Source organism: Malaya genurostris, chromosome 2, assembly GCF_030247185.1.
Source record: "Malaya genurostris strain Urasoe2022 chromosome 2, Malgen_1.1, whole genome shotgun sequence".
In the NCBI taxonomy this organism is placed as follows: Eukaryota; Metazoa; Arthropoda; class Insecta; order Diptera; family Culicidae; genus Malaya; species Malaya genurostris.
The window spans coordinates 3,506,348-3,529,122 of NC_080571.1; the positions used below are offsets into that span (position 1 = coordinate 3,506,348).

Below are 22,775 nucleotides of genomic sequence, written 5' to 3' on the forward strand. Positions count from 1 at the left end.
TCAATCGTCACATCCAGACATACGGGTGCATAATTCGCCGGCCTTCCTCTGCTACGGACTGGTCTTTTTGGCATGGCGGAGGTGACCGCGAGACCCGTCCAGTCTTGTTGCCGTGTCTTACTTAGGTTTTGTGTTCCCAAATCCTGAATCCACGCCAAGCATCCTAAAAGATGATCACCAGATTTTTAGAACAACTCGAGCCCGTCTGGCTATGGGTGCTCTTGTTCAAATTTTTCCGTGGTAATTTATGATTCAAGTAAGTATAAACTCGGAATCGGCCTCTATTTTTTTTCGTTCGTATCCTTCTGTCACAATCTGGAAGAGGGTGTTTCCTTCCGACGAACCGCTATCAAACAGTTCGAGGGAAGCGGGAGAAAACGGTTCGAAAAATTAATATTTATGAATATGGAGTTATAATTAATTAAATATTCATAAAACAAGGCCATAATTCTAGTTATTCGCTTTCAGCATTAATTCGACGGACGGGTTGACAGGTTTCATATTTTACTGGATTGAGTGGAGTTCTGAGAATTGCAGGTTTCTTCCCATCGAACTACGAATGATTGGAAGTTTTATTGCAAGATGGTGCATTTTTTGTTCAACAATAAGATAAAAGGGGATTTTTCGTATAGCTAGAGCCGATTTGTCATAAAAAATATTGCTGGATGAAATAAATTTTATCAGCATATTTAGCAGCTTAAAAATTTACTCCGCTGATTTATTCATACCCGGCTTTAACCTAGCTACGATCGTTCGTCGGGTAGAATTTACTCCACATTTTTACATAATCATCGTTCACTTTCAAGCATTTTTCGAACCGCTGCATCAATTTCATTAAGCCCTCGACATAGCAAACTCACATCTGGTGGGAGTGACGATCATCGCGAACATTGTTTCCTGTACGCACAAATAGGCAAACGACTACTGATTCAAAACAACACCTGAAATAGCTACACGAGTTAAGCACGTAAAAACACTTCCGCTTTATGAAAAAATAAGGCTGTGTCCATCAGTATGGAACATAATAAGAAATTTATTGAGTTTTAGAAGTTTTTCTCACAACTTAATACTGAAATACAATTCAAAATATTCCTTATTCCTTATTTCTTATTCCTTATTCCTTATTCCTTATTCCTTATTCCTTATTCCTTATTCCTTATTCCTTATTCCTTATTCCTTATTCCTTATTCCTTATTCCTTATTCCTTATTCCTTATTCCTTATTCCTTATTCCTTATTCCTTATTCCTTATTCCTTATTCCTTATTCCTTATTCCTTATTCCTTATTCCTTATTCCTTATTACTTATTCCTTATTCCTTATTCCTTATTCCTTATTCCTTATTCCTTATTCCTTATTCCTTATTCCTTATTCCTTATTCCTTATTCCTTATTCCTTATTCCTTATTCCTTATTCCTTATTCCTTATTCCTTATTCCTTATTCCTTATTCCTTATTCCTTATTCCTTATTCCTTATTCCTTATTCCTTATTCCTTATTCCTTATTCCTTATTCCTTATTCCTTATTCCTTATTCCTTATTCCTTATTCCTTATTCCTTATTCCTTATTCCTTATTCCTTATTCCTTATTCCTTATTCCTTATTCCTTATTCCTTATTCCTTATTCCTTATTCCTTATTCCTTATTCCTTATTCCTTATTCCTTATTCCTTATTCCTTATTCCTTATTCCTTATTCCTTATTCCTTATTCCTTATTCCTTATTCCTTATTCCTTATTCCTTATTCCTTATTCCTTATTCCTTATTCCTTATTCCTTATTCCTTATTCCTTATTCCTTATTCCTTATTCCTTATTCCTTATTCCTTATTCCTTATTCCTTATTCCTTATTCCTTATTCCTTATTCCTTATTCCTTATTCCTTATTCCTTATTCCTTATTCCTTATTCCTTATTCCTTATTCCTTATTCCTTATTCCTTATTCCTTATTCCTTATTCCTTATTCCTTATTCCTTATTCCTTATTCCTTATTCCTTATTCCTTATTCCTTATTCCTTATTCCTTATTCCTTATTCCTTATTCCTTATTCCTTATTCCTTATTCCTTATTCCTTATTCCTTATTCTTTATTCTTTATTCCATTACAAAGACCAGAGAAATAACCTAACTACATTTTGTTTTTCGAAAATACTTCCGTTCGATATTTAATTGGTTACCAGTAAGGTAATCAATCGTTTGTCAAAATAATAGCATAAATGTTAAAATCCGATTGTGTAAGGAAATATTAAAACTAGTTTTTCGATAAGAACGTCGTTCGACTTTCCATTGATTACCATTGAGAATTCAGAAGAAATAATTAGATATTATTCAAGAATAGTTTATATCTCTGCTAATTTCGAAAAGAATCGCTTATTGCACAAAATTTATTGAATGCGATCTTTGTTGCAGTGATGGAAATACAGCTTGGTTTGAGTCTTGGGTTCATATTCCGAGTTCTCATCTAATGTCAACATGAACTTCTGTTTCTGAATTCCGCCAAAGTACTGCATCCTTTTCTCTGAAGAAAATCGCAATCGCGAATAATTCACGGTCTGTTTGATTTTGTCGCTGTCGCACGGTTTTTTTTATAAAGTTTGTGATTTTCTTTTTCGTTTTACAGTAGTTTATAATAAAGTTTCGTATTTTGGGATGTGTTTTCCCTGTTTGTCGCTGTCGTAGGAAATTATAAATCAACCAAGATGTCGAAAGTGAGTGAAATTTTTCCTATGAAACCGAAATGTACAATCATAACCTTATAACAAGACAGTTGCCGTATTTTCTAGTTATGCTAATGTTTTATTTTCTCTAAATATCACAGGACATCCGTTCTTTTTTCAATGTGGGGGTGAAAGTCAAAAAACCGGAAACTCCAAAGCAAAATTCGGCGCAAGCTGCATCGAAACGCAAAGCCGTCGTTTATAGCGACGAAGAACAACCCGAAAAAGATCGTAAGCAGTCGGAAATCCAAGAGAAACCTATTTCACAGAACAAGAAACGGCGCGTGATCGACTCAGATGATGAGGAAAAAAGCCCCGTCCGACAGAAAAAGAGCTCTTCTTCATCGTTGACCAGTGGATCGAGCAAACTGAAGCCGGTCAGTGCGGCTGATGTTTTTAGTTCCGCGCCGGTCAAACGCACCGAAGTGCCTAGACCTACCAAGAAAGCTATTAAGGAGGAAATTGAGATTCATTCCGATGAGGAGTTAGAGAAAACACTGATTGGAATCGATGACAGTGGCATGGTAGCAGGGACTCCAACACCGACGAAAAAGAAGGAAAAAAATAGTCCAACTGTAAAGGAAGAACGCAAAACGAACGGTCATGGGAACCATAAAGAATCGAAAAGTTCTCCCAAAAAGAAGAGGGAAGATATAGAGAAGTATACCCCGGAAAAGAAAGATGAAAATCGAAAGAAACATACCCCGGAAAAGAAAGATGAAAATCGAAAGAAACATACCCCGGAAAAGAAAGATGAAAATCGAAAGAAGCATACTCCGGAAAAGAGAAGCGAAGAGCAAATAAAAACCCATAACTCTGAAAAGAAGAAAGAAAAGCCAATTGTCAGTAAGGAGTCAAGTTCTGAAGAGGGAACGACTCCAAAAAGTTACAAAAAGAACCATAACGAATCTGTTATATCTGATGAAGAACGACACGAAAGAAAACGTATGTCCGCAATGTTGTATCAGAAGTTCAAAAATCGAAGCGGACCAGCTAACCCGGGAAGTAAGGAAATTCCCAAGGGTAAGCCGGACTGTTTGGCGGGCCTACAGTTCGTTGTTACCGGTGTTTTGGAATCATTGGAACGAGATGAATGTGCTCAGATTATTAAAGATTTTGGAGGAAAGGTAGTTAGTTCGGTGACGAAAAAGGTTACTCATATGGTCATTGGCGAAGAGGCTGGACCTTCGAAATTAGCAAAGGCAGAAGAATTAGGAATTCCTCAGCTGTCTGAAGATGCGTTACTCAATTTGATTCGTGAACGCTCCGGTCTTTCAACAAACGGCTCCTCAAAGGAGACTACTGCAGCTAAAATTCTTATAAAAGAGGAGAAAACTCCTTCGAAGGAAAAGGAAAAGAAACGCAAGAAAACTGCTGAACACTCACCTAGCAAGCGTACTCCGGATAAGAAGATCTCGGAAGCAAAATCGTCGTTACCCAAAATTCCAAAGATTGAAAAGAAATCTCCAGAGAAACCGATGATTCCTAAAATCGAAAGCAGATCGCCCGTAAAGAAGCAGGAAATCGTTTCTCCAACCAAACGTAAGGAAAGTTCATACGAAAAAGATATTCACAGTACCGAAAATATGGCCTGGGTTGATAAATACAAACCGACCTCGGTGAAACAGATCATTGGCCAAACCGGAGCATCAAGCAATGTTCAAAAGTTGATCAATTGGCTATCGAAGTGGCACTCGAATCACGATGGCAAAAAGAAAATTCCCCGCCCTAATCCGTGGGCTAAAAATGACGATGGTAGTTACTATCGAGCTGCCCTTCTGTCGGGACCACCGGGAGTCGGCAAGACGACTACAGCAACTTTAGTGTGCAAGGAACTCGGGTTCGATACGGTTGAGTTTAATGCTTCCGATACACGTAGCAAGAAACTGTTGAAGGAAGAAGTTTCGGAACTGCTGAACAACAAGTCTTTGTTCGGATACTTCACAGATGGTGGCAAAGGCGATAAGGTTTCCAATAGGCATGTACTGTTGATGGATGAAGTGGATGGGATGGCGGGAAATGAGGATCGCGGTGGAATTCAGGAGTTGATTTCATTGATCAAGGAAAGCCATGTGCCGATTATATGCATGTGTAACGATCGGAACCATCAGAAGATGCGCTCGTTGGTTAATTATTGTTACGACCTAAAGTTCAGTAAGCCCAGAGTTGAACAGATTAAGGTAAGCGGTCTCATTTTTTTATCTGATTTTCGTGCATAATAATTTTTAATATCGTATCTTTCAGGGGGCCATGATGTCGGTATGCTTCAAGGAGGGTTTGAAATTAGCTCCCGGAGCGCTGGAGGAAATCATTGCGGGTACTGGCGGTGACGTACGTCAAACGCTCAATCATTTGGCAATGTACAGTGCTGGCAATACAAGCGGATTAAGCTTAAGTGTAGATAAGGCCAAACAGGGAGCGGAGTCGGCCCGCAAGGATGTGAAGATGGGTCCATGGGATGTCATTAGAAAGGTGTTCTCCGCCGAGGATCATAAAAGCATGTCAATCCATGACAAGTCCGATCTGTTCTTTCACGATTATAGCTTGGCACCGTTGTTCGTGCAGGAAAATTACTTGAAAGTTACACCGAAAGTTCCCAAGACGCAAGTCATGGATCAAATTGCCTTGACAGCTGACAGTTTAAGTCGCGGAGACATGGTCGATCGGAGAATTAGATCAAATATGGCCTGGTCATTGTTACCACTTCAAGCTATGTACAGTTCGGTTCTACCCGGAGAGTATATGGAAGGTTTTTTCAGTGCCCAGATTAACTTTCCCGGATGGTTGGGAAAAAATTCGAAAGCCACAAAGCGCAAACGTTTGGCACAGGAGATTCACGATCATACCAGGACTTGTACTTCTGGGTCAAGACTTTCTGTTCGGATGGATTATGCACCGTTCCTTGTCGACGCTATTGTTCGACCACTGAAGGAGAAGGGTTCCGAAGGCGTTGATGAATCTCTAAGTGTTATCAAAGATTATCATTTACTCAGGGAGGATATAGAATCACTCATCGAGCTGACCAGCTGGCCGAAGAAGAAAAGTCCAATGGATTCGGTAGACGGAAAAGTTAAAGCCGCACTAACAAGAGCCTACAACAAGGAAATTGCTCCCTATTCCTATTCGGTAGTGAATGCCGTTAAGAAGAAGAGAGCTGAGGCAGTCGATGAAGCGGCTGCCGAAATGTACGGTGAAGACGATGATGCTTATAACGGTGCGGCTGATTCTGAGGAAGAAAAAGACGACGATGATTTGGAAAATAATGCTTTCATCAAGGTTAAGAAGAAGCCGGCAACGAAGGGTGCAGTCGCTAGTAGCACTAAAGCCGGTGGGTCAAAAACGAAGACAACCACTTCGGCTAAAGGCAAGAAAAAATGAGCTTCTTGTTCCAATTGTGTTTAATTTTCTCATTTTAATTGTTCTATAATTGCTTTTGTAATAGTAATAAAATTACATGTGATTATATATGAAGAGATTTTTTTTCAAAACGGTTCTCCAACGAGGGCAAAGTCAAGCCATCCTTTCTCTTCTGCCATTCTCCGCATTGAGCGCAGAAGTTTCCCCCCGAACAAGTCAAACGTTCGGAAGTATGTATCCTTCAATGATACCTCATTTATCATGGCAGTGCAATATCAACGAATTGTTTAGAGCAAGCCGCTTGATTTCGACTTCCGAAGTCATTCAAGCAGCGGCTACGTCTTTGCACTTTGTTTCTAACATCATTATCATATAGTCCTAGTGTTCAAAGATATATAAACTCCTCGATACATTTGTATCATACTCCATCGATTTCCACCTTCAGGATCAACAACTTTAGGACTCCAGAATTCTATTCCAGTCATTCTGCACTTTGTTTTGACAAAATTTATCGTCAATCCTTTCACACTTTCGAGAGCTACTAGAAAGGGTGAAGAGACACTTCTTTAACCTCCAAAATGTGCTGCAATAAGACAAAAGGATTATGATGCCTTAAAGTAGTTTCATACTAAGGCGGACATGACTACTTTCATCGGTACACAGCCCTTCAAATTGAAAAGTAAAGGTGCGCGCGTAATATTTTCATCAAAATTTGGCAGGTGAAAAATCAACGGAGCCGCGCTTGCTGACTTCTGGTCAAAACAACGAATGCGAGCGCACTTGGGATGCGTGTATGTCCAGGCTGGTACGAAGTCGGGTGCACACACATTCTATTACACGCCAGAGAATGTAGACGCGGTATAGGGAGCTCAATGGGTCAGAAACGTCATGGCGTACGATCCTGGCATGCTTTTCGTGGATTACCTCAAATAAGCAGAAACCATATTTTTTAGCGCCGCTTGGAAGCGATTGTATGCAAAATTGAAACGAATCGGCCTCACAGAAAACGAGAAAAAGAGTTTCCTTATGATAATATGTTTCAACGAAATTTTGCTGAACAATCAATAAACAATCAACATAAAAAGAGTTTCGCCCCTTTCCATTTGTTTACTTCTATGCTTCTTGTGTGAATTATAAAGATACGCCCTTGCGCATTTTTCATTAAATTGGCTGGTTTTCGCGAATAAGACAAATCTGCGAGTAATTTTATTGTCTCATTTACTATTTCCAGTGGTAAAAAAATTGGAAACCATCTGATATAAAGAAAAAAAAAGTTTCGCCCTTCCTTACTAGCAATTGAAGTATCGCCCCGTTTGTTGTCATGGAACACGGAGGGCGAAACTTACGTAAACAAATGGAATGACAGTTTCGCGTTTTATAATTCTTTGTATTACAAAAATTGAGATTTTTGTAGAATCCGATTTTTAGGCAAAATTGTAGGATTTTGAAGCTTTTATTGGTAGGTGAGAGAAACTCGATTTGTTTACTTTTGTAAGATTTGGCCATCTTTGAAAAACAGTATGTATGAAATGTATTTATGTATTCGGATAAAACTGAAATGTTTCGAAGAAACAAATCACTCACTTTGTCTAATGCCGATTCCTACCAAAGCGCGGATTTAGAGGCTTGAACGTATAAAAGAGATTGTAAAGATTAAGTAGGTTTATAAAAGTTTAACACAAATCCTTCGTTCACGAACTAGTTATAGCAATTAGGAACAACAGCAGAAAATTTGGAAATAAACGATCCAATAGTTCGTGCTCTTCGCAACTTCTCAATCGATTTACAGTAGACGGCGTGGAATCTACAATCTTCCACGTGTAACGATGAAAAATATTTTACAAACATTACAAAACATGTAGGGAAGACCGGGGCTAAGCATACATTATAAATAAGTTTTTATCCATGTTATCTATACCACAGATAACAGATATACAGGCTCACATATGAACTGTGTGTAAAATTTGCTTAATCAGCGTGGCGAACACTTGCAGATGTCACCATGATCGACACGAGGTGTCACCACGATTTGGGTGACGCTTTCACATGAGCCACAATTTTGGGTGCAACATTTACTTCACGCTAGATTTTTATTTTTCAGTTGGTTAAAATGGCAATTTTATTATTGTTTTATTCCGATCGAATTCTCGTGTGATTTATGCGACATGGAAATAAATTTGTCTCTAACACTTAGGGAAATCGTGTGATAAGTGTTGAAATTGTCGTAGTTGGAATATTTCTATAACAGGCAGGAGGATTTTGTTATCGTTCCAGAACGTAGTGGAACGTTTTCAAAGATCGCGGCGAAAAGTCGAGTAGGTGGCAGTAGTGTTTCCAACGTATAAAAATTTGAAATTTACACAGGATTTTGAAAAATTTTGTTCGAGCCTGTATATCTGTTATCTGTGTCTATACCGTTGTGTAGCTTCAGCCTTCAGCTACTATTCCCAATATGTGATTTAAAAAATATGCATTAGTTTCCGTAAAAAGTCGCGAAGAAGTCAATAACCCAAAATTCAAACTTTTAGACACTGTAGGGCTAAGCCGGACGCCTAATGTGTTGAAACCGAACACTTTTTGTACATTTGAGAAACAGCCGTTAGACCTATGTTTTTACTCAATTTTTCTATACCGTTGTGTAGCTTAACCTTCAGCTTTTTCAGTCTGGTCATGGTACAAAATTGAATCGGAAATCGATTTCGAAACCGTCCTTGTTGTTCTTGTTGAAATTTTTTTATTAAGCTGCATTTGATATTGTGAATGATAGATGCTTTCTTCGAAAAGCACCATTTTTGTCTATCCCAGTGTTTTCGAAACTCTCCTTTCCTCTGCGGCAGCGCATTGAAACGTCTTTCGCCTTACCATGTGTTGTCGGGCACTAGTGGGTTATAGCAGACCCTGTCAGCTTGGAGCGAAATAAATCTTCAGTTCAGCTACGCCATCGCACGGCATCACATTCAATATAACATGTCAATTGTATGAGTGCGCAGTGCTGCTATTTTTGCGCTCACAAATTTGACATTTATCTCCCCTACTTCTATGTACGATATTCGATGCGGACTCGCCTGAGGGCAGCATTCTCGCAAAAAAGGATGTTGCCAATGATTTGTTCGGGAAATGTGAGAGCTGGATATCTTGTTAATATTGTGTCTTTGGTTATAGGGATCAGTTCGGGAATCACAGGTCGATCTATTTTAAATGAACATTAAAATTTGCATGGTAATTGGTAACCAACTTAAGTTTTCATGTATCATTGTGTATTGTATGCCATGTAGGGTTTAAAGACCACAAATATATAACTCATTTTCGCAATTAGAACGCGTTCTGCTATTTAATTTATTTCCGCTATCCGTTTAAAGTACCCCGCGAACATAGCGTGACGCACTTTGATGTTGTAGCGTTGCCAGAGATTTTATTTTTCAACTTTTCTAAGCTGTCATAACGAAACAGTGAAACAGGCTAGTCTAAATTGATCATTCTATGAACCAAACATTGGCGAGAGGTATTATTATTTGTATTTGGTATAGTGACCGGTTGTGTATAGTCGATTTCATTTGCATGAAATGAAATTTTACCGCACTGGCGACGTAATAATAAAAAAATGATAATATTATTTGAGAACACTTGAAAGCAAAACAAAAATTGAGTTTATTCTCGGATCAAATATTTGAACATATAGATCTTTTTGAAAAAATGGCAAAGGGTTGTATGCAAGGTGCAACAACTTGTTTTAGTACTGGGTATCAACCGGTGCATCAGCTGTCATTTTACCAAAATGACAGCAATTTTCTCGCATCGCAATGTATTTAGATGTGTGCGTGCTTTCAGATCTCGTGCGATTCACTCGTCATCTCGTGAGAACCCATTCGGTCATCATCATTCGTTCTGCTTGTCGTCACAGAAAAGTCGTAATGGCCAAAGTGATTGGGCGTGTTTCAGATGTTCTCCCCAAGATCAACCGTTGTTTGCTGGCCCAAGTGAAGTGATTTCATGTTTGTAAAATTGGAATGTAAAAACGCATTATCAGCTAAAATTATCAGCTGTTGTGTTAGTGTGCAAATTCGAGCTGGAAAGTCACGAGTTCAACTGTGTTGCTCAAAGCAAAAGATATACATTTTCATAGTCCTTGCGATTGTAAGCTACGTTTACGACAATTGGATTCACGCAAAAATGTTTCAAAGTGCTTACTGGCGAAAGTGAAAAGTGTGTTGTAATCATTATTGTTGAAATTTGCATAAATTGTGTACTTTTTGAAAGGTAAAAAGTGAAAAACAGATTTTTTTCGCTGCACCTTTTTTCAACTTTGCACCCCTCCCTGCACACACTAAACGTCTCATCTGTCCTGTTCGTTAAAGCAACGAAACGAAGAAGGGCACCCTCGGCGAGGTGAGTGAATAAGAAAGTAAGAGAGTGAGTGGCGAAGAATAACATGTACAGAAACTGACGGCATTCCGCCACGCATATACACAACACTCCTTCTACTTTCTGTTTGCACGGTGGGCTGAAAGTTTCGAATCATTGAAGGCAATTTACCACTGAAGTTCCTAAACCTATAACGATATTGAGCTAGCTTAGCTTAATAGAGAATTTCAAACAAATTGTCAATTGGTGTACTCATACTTTTGGGGTATTGTTTTATCTTCAATTATTCATTTAGTTCTTTTAGAGAATAATACAAATTTTGAACCGAAAATTGTTTAGAAAAAAAATGCTTCTATGGAAACTTGTGATTCTAATTTCTTATTCGCGTTTTAGGCGCATTCTCATTATCAGTGTTGAAGTAGAGTAACTTTACAATAGAGTTCAATGTAATGAAACATGACCAAAACAATATAACTTTACGTTTCTCGATAATTTAAAACGAAAAATCTTATTTTGTCACTGCACTTTGTTTTTGGTTTCATTTTTTTCTTGAACAGTTGAATTTATTGTTGTTTTAGGAACATAAAAATTATGTATAGTTCATCCACAGTTTGTAGGATAAACTATTTTGAATTTTTAAGGAAGTAATATCATTACTATCCTCGCAGTGAAAGTCAAAACTAGTGAAATCTATAAACGATATTGTATTGTCTTTATCTAGTAGTTGTATTACCAGTGTAAGGGCTATTATTGTTTCTTGTTTTTGTAGATGTCCCTCTACTTTGTTTTCTTTATACTATAACCTATACATTTCTTCGTACACAAATAAAAACAAAATGCTTTTGAATGATTTGACTATACTTAGCATGAATATTAGAGGTGGGCAACTAAAATTTTGTACGTTTCTTTGAAAATAATATGAGAACCACAACTGCAGAGCAGTTCAAATTGAACTGCTTAGTGCTAAACTCGGCAGTTCAATTTGAACCGCTAAGCAGACGTAAAGTTTCTTCTACTTACAGAACACTGTTTGTTTTGCAACGGAGTGCAATGTCTTTTCTGACGTGCCGAACGAAAACGTGTTTTCGACTATTTCTGGCCGATGCAGGTTTGGTATTTTGTAGTAAGCAGATTCAATAATCGTTAGAACTTTGTGCATGTATTTCATTCTATATTTTATGCATTTTCAAAGATCGCGAATGTATGAAACTTTTACCAGATACTCCTGTCACCACACAGTGATGCGAAGGTGGCAGAAACATATTGTTAAATTTTTCACTAAATTGAAAAGATTGAAGCGAAAGAATTGACCCAAAATCCATAATCAAATTAAAATGGATTGGAAAATTATTGTCTCTTTTTAGGTTAATCGAGTATTGTTGTTTTTTAATATCAAGACAGAAATGTACTAGATGATGTAAATATATCGATGGAAACCTATGAAACAGGTAGCTGTCGAAAGCATAAGGTGCTGGCCTTACAAGCCAGTTGTCGTATGTTCGAGCCCTGACCTGGATGGATTCTTAGTGTCAGGATCATAGTACTAGCCATACTATATTCTGCGCGCTAAGAATCGGCTGCGAAGTCTGTTGAAACAAAAAGGCCAAATTCCATAACAGGAATGTAATGCCAAGACTTTGCTTTGTCGAATATTGAAGGTTTTTGCCAAATTTTACATGGGGAGGCATAACCGTGTATCGTTCCGAAATACGTAGTTAATTTGAATACCTCCTCAAAGAATTCAATTACTTTCATTTCTATTGAAAAGAGAAATAAATGTCATTCTTTTATTATAACACCAGTTCACTCATTCTCCGAAAAGAACTAGTTCTTTTGGATCGTTCTTGAACCGATTTCTCATCTCTAATGAATATAGATTTTATTTGATATTTGTTAATAATGTATAGAACAACTTGCTGAAAACTGTTCGTAAAGGTATTAAAAAGCGAAGATAAATGTCGAGCATTTCTATTGAATTTTATCCATAAAGCAGATTTGGAATCAGTAATGAGAATAAAATAAATTATATAACTGTTTCTATGAGCAAAATTTAATCCTTATGTAGTTAATGTAGAAGTGTTACTGTATAGACTGGATCTTTTGAATCTTAGTCAAGTGCGCTTAGCACAAGCCACTATTTTTGACGAGCGAATAAGAGAACTTTTCAACTAACATTTAATTCTACCATTCACTGCTTCACAATTACATCACTACATTTCTAGTTTCAGTTAGGACCGCCGAAAGGACTGCAATATTTCGGGCCCCTAACATGAGCAGTTTATTAAAAATGCCTGGACATGAAAATATCCTTGAATTGAGAGATTGAATACAGTAACTTGACAAAATAATTCACATTTATTATATAGATAATTTTTTCTTTTTTTTATATTTGAATTTCCGGGACCGGGAGAATTTTCCCCTTTCCACCCTCCCTTTCGGCGTCATTGGTTTCAGTATAATAGAGCAGACTCTGATACTAGTATTTCGAATTGTTTTTCACACTTTTCATCAGTGCGCCAGTGTAATGCTCGCTATTGTTTGAAGTTTCGGTCAATGTCACAAATATACAAATAATTAGTCGGAAATGCTACTGAAGTCAATTCCTATTGATTGTGGATGTTTCATATTCGATTTTTTCAAATGTCAAAATTGAGATTGGTTCTAAATTAAAAAGCTATCGTTTTTTTTTATTTCCTCTGTTTTGTTGAACCCAACGTGAGTTGTAGTATCATTCTTACTATACCATGATCAGCAGGAGAGTTTTTCCAGAGAGAAAGAACGAGAGCGACCGAACACAGAAGGAAAATCTTGTCACACAGTTTTTGCAGTGCGTATCGGAAACTTCACTCAAGGGTGGGGTGGGTTCTGCATGTTCGCCCAATATCTACTCATTCAGAAGCATTACGTTCTTTGTTGGCTAAGGGTTGCTCTGGTGCTGGTGACGGTAAACTCGATTGTCTGTGGTAATGTGAATCTAAGGTGCCCTCGTTTGTCACTGTTAGTGAAAGTCTTATCGAAGAACTATACCAAAGCCTGAAAGTAATGGTGGAAAGTGGTGTTGTGTAGCTTTGTAGTCGAAAATATGAAAGCGATCAGTGATAAATGATTCAAGTGCTGCTGCTACTTCAACCAAGATAAAATCTCTCGTTGATAACACTTATGTAGTCAGGCTGGCAGGCCCATTTCTGGTAGGCTCCGTCCGGTTCTCTCCGAAGAAGGGAAACTAGGTCGACTGCTGTAACTGGATTCTGCTCTCTTTGGGCTTCCCTGCTCTCTCTCCGCGCGCGTCCGTAATCCTGATTTCAGTGCTCTGTGTGTATGGCTGCTGTTGACCTGGAAAATCGGGAGCAAAATTGAAATTTAACACGAAACGACGATAGAATGGTGAATAGTCAAAATTACTGATTTAAATTGACACCAACGCACATATGGTAAATTAACATTTTATTCGAATTTCAGGATTGAGAATGGATTCTGTATTAAACAATTTGCAGTACATTATTTTGACCTAGTAAATGAGACAAAATATGGTTTCAGGCATTGAAAATTGAAACCTTTGTCTTAGTATTTAAAATGGATTAGTAAAATGATTTTAGTTTATTAGTAGTAACGAAGGCAAAACCTTACTTCCAGAAAAAGACATGTGCCTATAATACCATACAGAAAAAGAACTGTAGGTGTTAAAACCGTATCCGATTAATTATATCAAAACTGAGCCCGGCTCTATAATTTGTATACCATCTACCTTCCTGGTCTTCCTGATCGCTTCCATCGTCATACATTCCATTGTTCACATAAATACTCTTTCGACAACCCGTCGCTATAGTCAAGCCAGTTCCAGTTGGATGTGATTGGCCGCCAAAATAAAACCACCCACGATTTTCTTATCTTTGTTTACACACCATTGATACGTAATATCGGATAAACCTGTGATCTTTTACATTAATTGAAAATAGTTCAAATTAATAGTCGAAAGACTGACTTTAGAAGGCAATCTCCAATAGCAAAAGGGACTAAAGAGAAGGCATTTATTGAATCACCGTCCTAATTTAACCGAAAGGATTTTTCATTCGGTAATGTGTTTGCTCCCGGGAGACGACTATCCAAACCGTAACAAGCACTCCGATCACTGGACTGACTTGGATTCTGCGAAACTGTTGTGGTGTGTGTTGTGCGTGTAGATATGAGTGACGATACAAAAACTGCAGAGTACGATTACCTTCAGTGCATCCGTAGTACAACACGCACAGTAATTGAGGAGATAAGCTGTGGGATTGAGAAGATTGGGTGAGATAGATTTTTAGATACATGTAACAATTGAGTCTCTATGGGACTTGTCTGTGTTTTGCAATGTGGAATATTTGTCTGATGTGACTTTGATTGCTTTCAAGTTCATTAAAAATTAATTTTGTCACGTTTACCGGTTTGGGAACAACATATTGAAGAGTTATTACCAATTGTGCTATTCAGCGCATCTAGTCTAATGAAATTGAAGTGAAAATATCTTCTAATAACTCTGATATCGAACCATTTCACTAGTTTCTTGTTTGATAGGCCACATGAGGATGACGATGGAATTCTTAACCTTTCCTTAAATGACATGGAGTAGGCTTTGGTAGTACCACATATTGTAGTAAAACAACTGTTTATATCCCCCCGGCGAACGTCCACAATTGGGTTAAAGCCGGGTTTAAATAAACGACATAAAAATAGTAAACAACTGTTTGATTGGAATGGTCTGCCCTTACAATTAAAGTCAATAATTTCCCACCTGAACATAATCAGACAGGACTTTACTTATCTGGTTTGATATTCAAAATAACGTTGCTTGAATCTACCATACAATATTAAACTATTTTTCCCAGATTTTTAGTTTGCTTCAATCAATATTTTGATAAACATAACAAATATTTTACTTGTGCGTTCCTGTAATTTACTTAACAACGTTTGACGTACATGAAATTTACAAAATCAGTTGAAAAGAAACAAACTTTTGATAAAGTTAATATTTGTGGTGCTTCAAATTTGCAAACAACCAACCTTAGAGAAGATCGGGTAATCACTGGGATGGTGAAATCGAGCGTTTGTTCTCCATGTTCTGGGTTGTTACGGTCGCGCGGATTTCGCGGTTTTCGCGGATTTAGTGTGGTTTCTGCTAAGATTTTGATGCTATGGCGCGGATTTCGCGCGAATTTCAAAAAACAACATTCCACAAATTTTTGATGCTTGTGAGTTTTATGAAACCCTAAAAAATTAAAGATGGGCGAACGTTTCAGCAAGAGGAGCTGGCCGAATTGGCGAATTTTCACCTTGATCAAACTAAAATTTACTAGAAGGCGGTTCTAGCAAATGTTTTCTTCAGTGGACAAAATTTCGATTTTATGCTATTCGATCTCGAGTGATACAAGTTGCTATTTCAACAGAGCTGTTACTAGAATTTATACAAACTTTTCGATATATGTAATGGCGTTTTCTCATTCCAATGCGGAAATCGAAAGAAGATTTTCGCACTCAAGGATATTGACGTCTGATGGAAAATATCGTCTCGGTGAAAATACATTCAATAATGCAAAGAACGCAATGAATGGAATGCGATTCTTCAATAATATGGTAACAGATTTTGTGATAAAAATGATATGATAAGAATCGCATTCTTAAAGCAAAATTAGCACGACATGCTTACGAAGCGAAGTCTGACAATAAAAGAAACGAAGAAGTTTTGGGATCCCATCCGTGGTGATAAGATAAGTGGTGATTCCTGAAATATGGAAGAAATCCAATGTGAACAAGGGTATAGTATCCAACTACCGTGGAATTGCTGCTTTGTGCTCTGTATCGAAGCTGTTTGAAATTATAGTTCTGGATTTTATAACACATAGTTGCTCTGACTACATATCTGAGACTCAGCTTGGATCCATGCCAAAGCTTTTAACTGCCCCTGCTGCGTTCGACGAAATCAATCATCACATAACGATCTCCAAGTTATGTAGACTGGGATTAAACGGATCATGCTTTAATTGACTTCGATCATATCTAACTGGTAATGAAATGATGGTGAAAATAGGAGCTTGTACATCCTCACCATGTGCTGTTACATCTGGAGTTCCTCAAGGAAGTCACCTTGGACCGTTCATAATATTATTGTATCTCAACGATCTAAATTTTTTGATCAAGTGCAATAATGATTTAAAAGCCACTAAAGGCTCCGTCATCTCTTTTAGTAGCTAAAAGTCTGTATTCAAGTTCGACTAGAATATTCCACAAACTGTTCTCGAACGCGCATCTTCTGTTAAGAACTTGGGTGTTCTGGAAACCAAGTTAAATTTTAAAGAGCACATAGAGCTTGCAATTGTTACAATTTGACATTCGTCGTCGTAGTTTTCCTATTTTTTTTCTTCGGATTCCCTATGTTAGAAGTAATTATGGATATAACGAGCCCACTGCTAGCATGTGCCGCATATTTAACAAATGTTTCAATTCTTTCATTTATCACGTAATCGTTTCTTATGTTACTGTCTCATTAGATTTAGCTACTATGGAAGCACTAGATTTAAGGAAATGTATCATTTGAATGATTTTGATCTATTGATGCAAAAGATGAGGAGGTTTCATGCCTGTTGGAGAACAAGTTTGACAGAAACTAATTCCAGTACGCTTTTCTCTGATGTAAATAAAAGAATAAAAGATGAGGAAAAGAAAGACATTCTGAGTAAAATCTGACAACAGAAGAAGGCGCTATTATAATTTAAACTGAAATTAAAAAGATTGAATCAGATCATCCTGATGTGGTCTACCTTAAAATTCTTCTTACCAAGCAGGAAATGTTTGCCGAGCAAAAAGATGTCGAAGCAAAAAAAATATCTTCGGTGAAATCTGTTTAACTTCTTTCAAAATCACAATTGTATGCATTTTTATTTTTACTGTAACAGTTAGTTAGTTAGTTTTCTTTATTAGAGAGACTTTCAGCCGGTGGCTGGTTCGTCTCTTTTACTGTAACATTTTCCGTACATCAGAGAGTATTAATTAATGATCAAGAGTAAACCAAGTTAACTTGTGTTGGTAATTTGTGTATTACGTACATTTTATTTGGTACGTATGTCATAGATCTATGTATTCATATATGCAGTGCAACGAGTTTATCAAAGTGACTGGTAGGATTGAGTTTCAAACAATCTTTTTTGACAATAATTTATTCTCAAATGAATGTTAAGCCTGACATTTTGTATGAAATATCAGTTTTGAACAATTTTTCACCAACGTTTGATGGAAAATTGCTTACATTTTTTGAGTGTAGATTTTAATTCCCTAATAAAAAAGTTAGCAACACTGGTTCAATGCATTTGTATTAGATTGCGCTTCACAAAATAAGCAAAACTAAATATTTTCTGTTACAAAAGCAGTCTTCCGGAAAACTAAACTGTTCACAACAACATTCCATATCCATTGCCTTTCGCGTGTTAATTTAAGGGTTCCTATTTTACGGGTTTACTTATAGAAGGTACGTAAATCTTTATTTCGCAATAATTTCTGCAAGCGGAAATCCTTATATGAATGTGTTTGTTGCAAATCAAATGTGTCAGTGGAAGTAAGCTGAAACTGAAATAATTTTTCTCGAGCAGTTTTGAGGAAAACCGAATAGTTTTAGACTAAGACACTTTTCTCGGTTTACAATTTTAAGCAGAATGAACTGATTGGTTTATTTTTCAACCATATGGAAGATTTATTAATTAAAATCAGGAAAAGAAGCGCCGGAATTTGTTTTTTTTACGCACATATTGTTGACATTAGTCATACGCTTGCAAAAAGTCTTGCTCCTTAACTAAGGGCGTCGAAAAAGATGGAGAATAAAAATGAAATCGTTTTCATGGGTGCTGTATGCGGACTTGTTTATTGTGTTCATATGACAAACTTATGCAGATTTTTAAATTATATTTAAGTGAATTTTCAAATATTGCGGAAAGTATCACCTGCATAAAAATAGTTGTCTAACGCTTCGCTCGAAGATCGTGCGTTTTCAACTTCGCGTGGATTTCGCGCGTTTTGATTTTGAAATTTTTAGTAACAACCCTGCATGTTAGAAGCGGCTTACAACAGCGTCTGACTCGGAGTGGGCGGCTGAATATGAAAAATGGTGTCTCATCAACTACAACAAGTGTGACAGCCCAATAACGAGACTAGGTATTCCAGTCCTGGTTAGGCGACATATCGAAATAAAATTTAATAAAATAAAAAAAAACGAAATTCAGGACGGATCAATTGGCAACCGACATTGGCATTGTTTAAAGGAATCTGATTGGAAAGTCAGGACTCTATTGGAGCCTGCATGCGTCAGTCTCGAGAGCTGCAAACAACCAATGAGGAGGCTGTGATTCTGAAAGAAGTACGATGCGCGCTAGAGGAGCGAAAATTCCGTGTGGAGGATTCAACTGCGGGAACCTAATCCAAGATCACTTCAAGGTGGTGGTTTTTATATTCACCGAGACCCAATATGTCGGCACTAAGTATGCTCTTATATTTAGTATCAAATATCAATCATGTTACAAAGTGCTCAAGAATTCGATTTACGAATAAAAACACACCTTTTCGATTGGAATGCAATTCTGTTCCAAAATAGGTAATTATGTTCTTTTTCAACCCTTTTTTCAAGATAGGCACTGTTAGGATAGAATTTTTCTAACTGAAAAATATTAAAGAAATCATTAATTTGTCACTTGAGCGTTTAGTAGAAAATTATCACTAGAATAATATTTTAACACCATTCAATTCTACTATGTATCACGTCACTATACACAACAACACTTTGAAAAGTGTATAGTGACGTGATATATAGTAGAATTGAATGGTGTCAAAATATTATTTTATTAAAGAAATATTACAATCTCATCACTCCCTTTGCTTAAATCTTATTTTGAATCGATATCTATTTGCATAAAGAAGCTCCATTTTACAGTTGCCAAGCTTTTGAAATTTATATTCCACGATTAATGTTGACTTAAAATTTGAAAAATCTATATTTATTCTTCTGTGTAGAACATATGTTTACACTGTTGGATGAATTCAAAGTGATCTACCCGTTTACGTTCGAACTATTTCCAACGACAACACTAGAGTCTGGAATGTATCGAGACCACTAAAAGTAACTACATTCTCTGTCACATGTTCGGTTACTATTTTGTTCTGTAGCTGTGGTTAATCACCAAAGTAATAGCATTTTATATTCCTCAGTGTTATGATCATCTGCACAAGAAAGTCATTTGTCATGATCATCACAAGAAGGGATATAAGGCATGTGTTACGTAGTATTGGAAAAAATCGATTTTTGTCTGATTTAATATACTAAGATACCAAAAATCTACGTTTCTAGATTTTCAAAGTGTGTGTTTATTTTAAGTATGATTGGTATAAACTGATCTGAGCAAATATTTTTTTGTGTCAATAAAATAATTGGAGCTGTCTTGTCGGTGCTCGAGGGATTGAAATAAACTGCGGTGCGACAGTAAAAACGTCTACAGTAATATCGCGCATCCAAAACTTCTTATCTATATAACGTCAAAAAAAATCACGAGAAAGTGAGTGATTGATGATCCTACTCTGTTTGGTGAATTTCGACCTTGCAAGGAAGAAAAAACGAAGCATGCAGATAAAACTTTGTAAACACGATATGAATAGAGTCTGCTTTGTTCAGGGATGATTCCTACCGTATATAAAGGCATATCCGATATCCATCTGGATGTTTCTATTGATGCGGTAGAAAAAGCATTTCTTTCGCGCATAATATCGCAATATTTATGTTCAGCTATAAAGTGTCATCTGACTTTATTCACAGCGACTCACCAACCGAATGACTGGTGGGAGGAATAACCGCCACCATTTTAGTTGTTAATCAGTAGGTTTTTTGTGCGCGAAGAGAATTCAATCGGATAGCCGTTGGTCTAAAATCATGAAGCGTCGCCTGTCATCCCTCGTTGATTAAGTCAATATTCCATCGTCGGTTGAAGCGAACCTGAATGTCATGGCATCCAATTGAATAAACATTGCCTAACCGGAAAGTAAATAGAGGAGACATCTTACACGCAGCTCTTCTTCTGTCTTGAACAATACTTTGTCAGCATGTTTTCTCATAGAACACGGCTCACTTAAACAGAATTTCAACCGGTTTTGGAGTTGGCTGCAGGATTGTGCTAATGAAACCAAAAACATGTTCGTCGTTGATATGCTATCTGTTTTCACAATGCGTTCGCTGGGTGGCATATTTTTCTCGTTCATCCATCAACTTAAATACATTGCATGTTAAACAGTTGACATACACTTTCGTATTACATGATTAGTTTATACTTATACTCTTATAATGCAATCCTTAATCTTTCACTTAAACGTTACACGAAATGGAAAAGTAGAGATATTCATAGATTCTATCAAATAATATTCATAGACATTGTTAATATTATTTTCGCATAGGTTCGTGTTTTATCCATAATCAATTCGTTGATAGTCAAATTTGAGTTCTAGAAAGTTCCACGGTTTAAATGTTAAATGAATATCGATACTATATTTTTGTCCCATTGAAAATATTCCTGTAAAAACAGCTCTGGTTATATTCCTGTATTTGCAATCGTTTCCGAGAAATCAACAACGATCAATATAGGGTAGCAATCTCACGGCAGAGATCTATGAGCATAATAGAGGAACCTAGCTTGCATTGATTTAATAAGGTTAATTCGTACGTCTAAGTAAGGACACCAAATTACAGATGAAATTTCAAAAACAGATATGACAAGGGTGAAGTGCAATGATCTAAAACAATAACGATCAGTGATTGCTTGTACTATTTTTAAGATATATTCAATATTTTAATTAGTTTGTGCAATAATGTGTAAATAGTGATCTCTCCGTAACATGTAGCAAGCAAACTCCCGGCTTTACAATCCTTTTGTGGAATCGGGCCTTTCTGTTTCAACAAACTACACAGCTGATTCTTAGTGTACATAATCATTACATGGCTAGTACTACAGACAACTGGCTTGTAAGACCAGCGCCCTTTGCATTGAACCGCCAACCCAGAGTGACCAAAACATGTGATATTTGAAATAATATTTATTCAATAATTAATTTCAATTAATAATGTCTGCACACGCAAAAAGTTCTAGAAAATAATCTGAAAAACCTCCGCTTCATAATTGCGTTTCAAGAAAAAATAATCTTTAATTAGCAATATGATGACTTACTTCAAAATATTGCTAAAGACTGTCCCAGAAAGTATGGACGCAACCAAAAACTGCTGCTATTTCGCAATGGTTCAGAATCTGTCAATTTTTATGGCTGCGTCCTGTTGTTTACACTCTTCTCTAACCACTTGTGCAGTTGTTTATTCGTTTTCATTAGTTTGTTTCGAAATGCGTAGACTTTCAGCAGAACAACGTCGAACAATTGTGTACAAATGGTGCACAGAACGCGGACTGTCACTGAGAAAGATAGCAAAAATGGAAGGAGTAAGTGAAAAATCCGTGCGTAATGCAATCAGGAAGTTCGGCGAGGATAACACCTTTGAGAATAAACCAAAAACGGGTCGAAAAAAAGGTCCTGCTAATCCTCAGTTGGATAAACGCATACTGAAGGCGTTCGAGCAAAAGAAGGAGGCTTCAGTTCGGGATGTGGCCAATAAAGTGGGAACTTTGAAGTCAAATGTTCTTCGTGCTAAAGAACGTTTGAATCTTCGAACCTATAAGAAGCAGAAACAACCAAAACTTAGTCCGAAACAAGAAGCATCGATCAGGCCGAGGGTTCGAAAGCTGTACAATACGATTCTTGCTGGAAATTTGAACTGCATAATCTTAGACGACGAAACCTACGTGAAACTCGATTACAAATCCTTGCCGGGACCACAATATTACACCCAAACCTCCATTTACGAACCTTATATATGTATGTATGTATGCTTACACACTCACTCGTTTGAGTATATGTATATATATTTATACATATAAATGATCGCTTTTCTTTCACTAATATTTATATGTATTAAGAAATACCAATATTTGCACACATGCTTACATATATTAATACATATATACATATATAAGTTACGTAAATGGAGGTTTGGGTGTATACGGTGCGAGAAGGGCAAGTTTTAAACCAGTCCGAGACATCAATTGAAGTCGAAAAATTTGGTAAGAAATCTATGGTCTGGCAAGCCATTTGTAGCTGCGGTAAGATTTCGAAACCCTTCATCATCGCTGCTTCAATGAACAGCGAAATATACATCAAGGAATGTTTACTAAACCGACTTCTAACCATGATTCGAAGCCACAAGGATCCTGTTGTCTTCAGGCCAGATCTTGCTTCTTGC

General features: G+C 36.9%; 2 protein-coding genes across 11 annotated transcripts in view; both read left to right on the forward strand.

The window, feature by feature from the left end:
• The first annotated feature begins 2,464 nt into the window (after positions 1-2,464).
• Positions 2,465-6,148, forward strand: LOC131430201 (replication factor C subunit 1). Of its 2 annotated transcripts, XM_058594950.1 has the most exons (4): positions 2,465-2,543; positions 2,614-2,701; positions 2,812-4,890; positions 4,955-6,148. In XM_058594950.1, the coding sequence occupies exons 2-4, from the start codon at positions 2,693-2,695 to the stop codon at positions 6,086-6,088; spliced, it is 3,222 nt and encodes a 1,073-aa protein (XP_058450933.1). In that variant the 5' UTR covers positions 2,465-2,543; positions 2,614-2,692; the 3' UTR covers positions 6,089-6,148. The 2 variants fall into 2 exon arrangements, with proteins under 2 accessions (XP_058450933.1, XP_058450932.1); XM_058594949.1 differs by having other exon boundaries at positions 2,488-2,701.
• A 3,812-nt stretch (positions 6,149-9,960) lies between these two features.
• LOC131430001 (FERM, ARHGEF and pleckstrin domain-containing protein 2) overlaps positions 9,961-22,775 on the forward strand; it is a 111,936-nt gene continuing 99,121 nt past the window's right edge. For 5 of the 9 annotated variants that reach the window (XM_058594606.1, XM_058594608.1, XM_058594610.1 and 2 more), the window contains exon 1: positions 9,961-10,453. The gene's annotated coding sequence lies outside the window, so the exon portion shown is untranslated. Of the gene's footprint in view, positions 10,454-13,672; positions 13,861-14,605; positions 14,717-22,775 lie in introns of those variants that run through there. The other 4 variants (XM_058594602.1, XM_058594604.1, XM_058594603.1 and 1 more) reach the window with 4 other exon arrangements.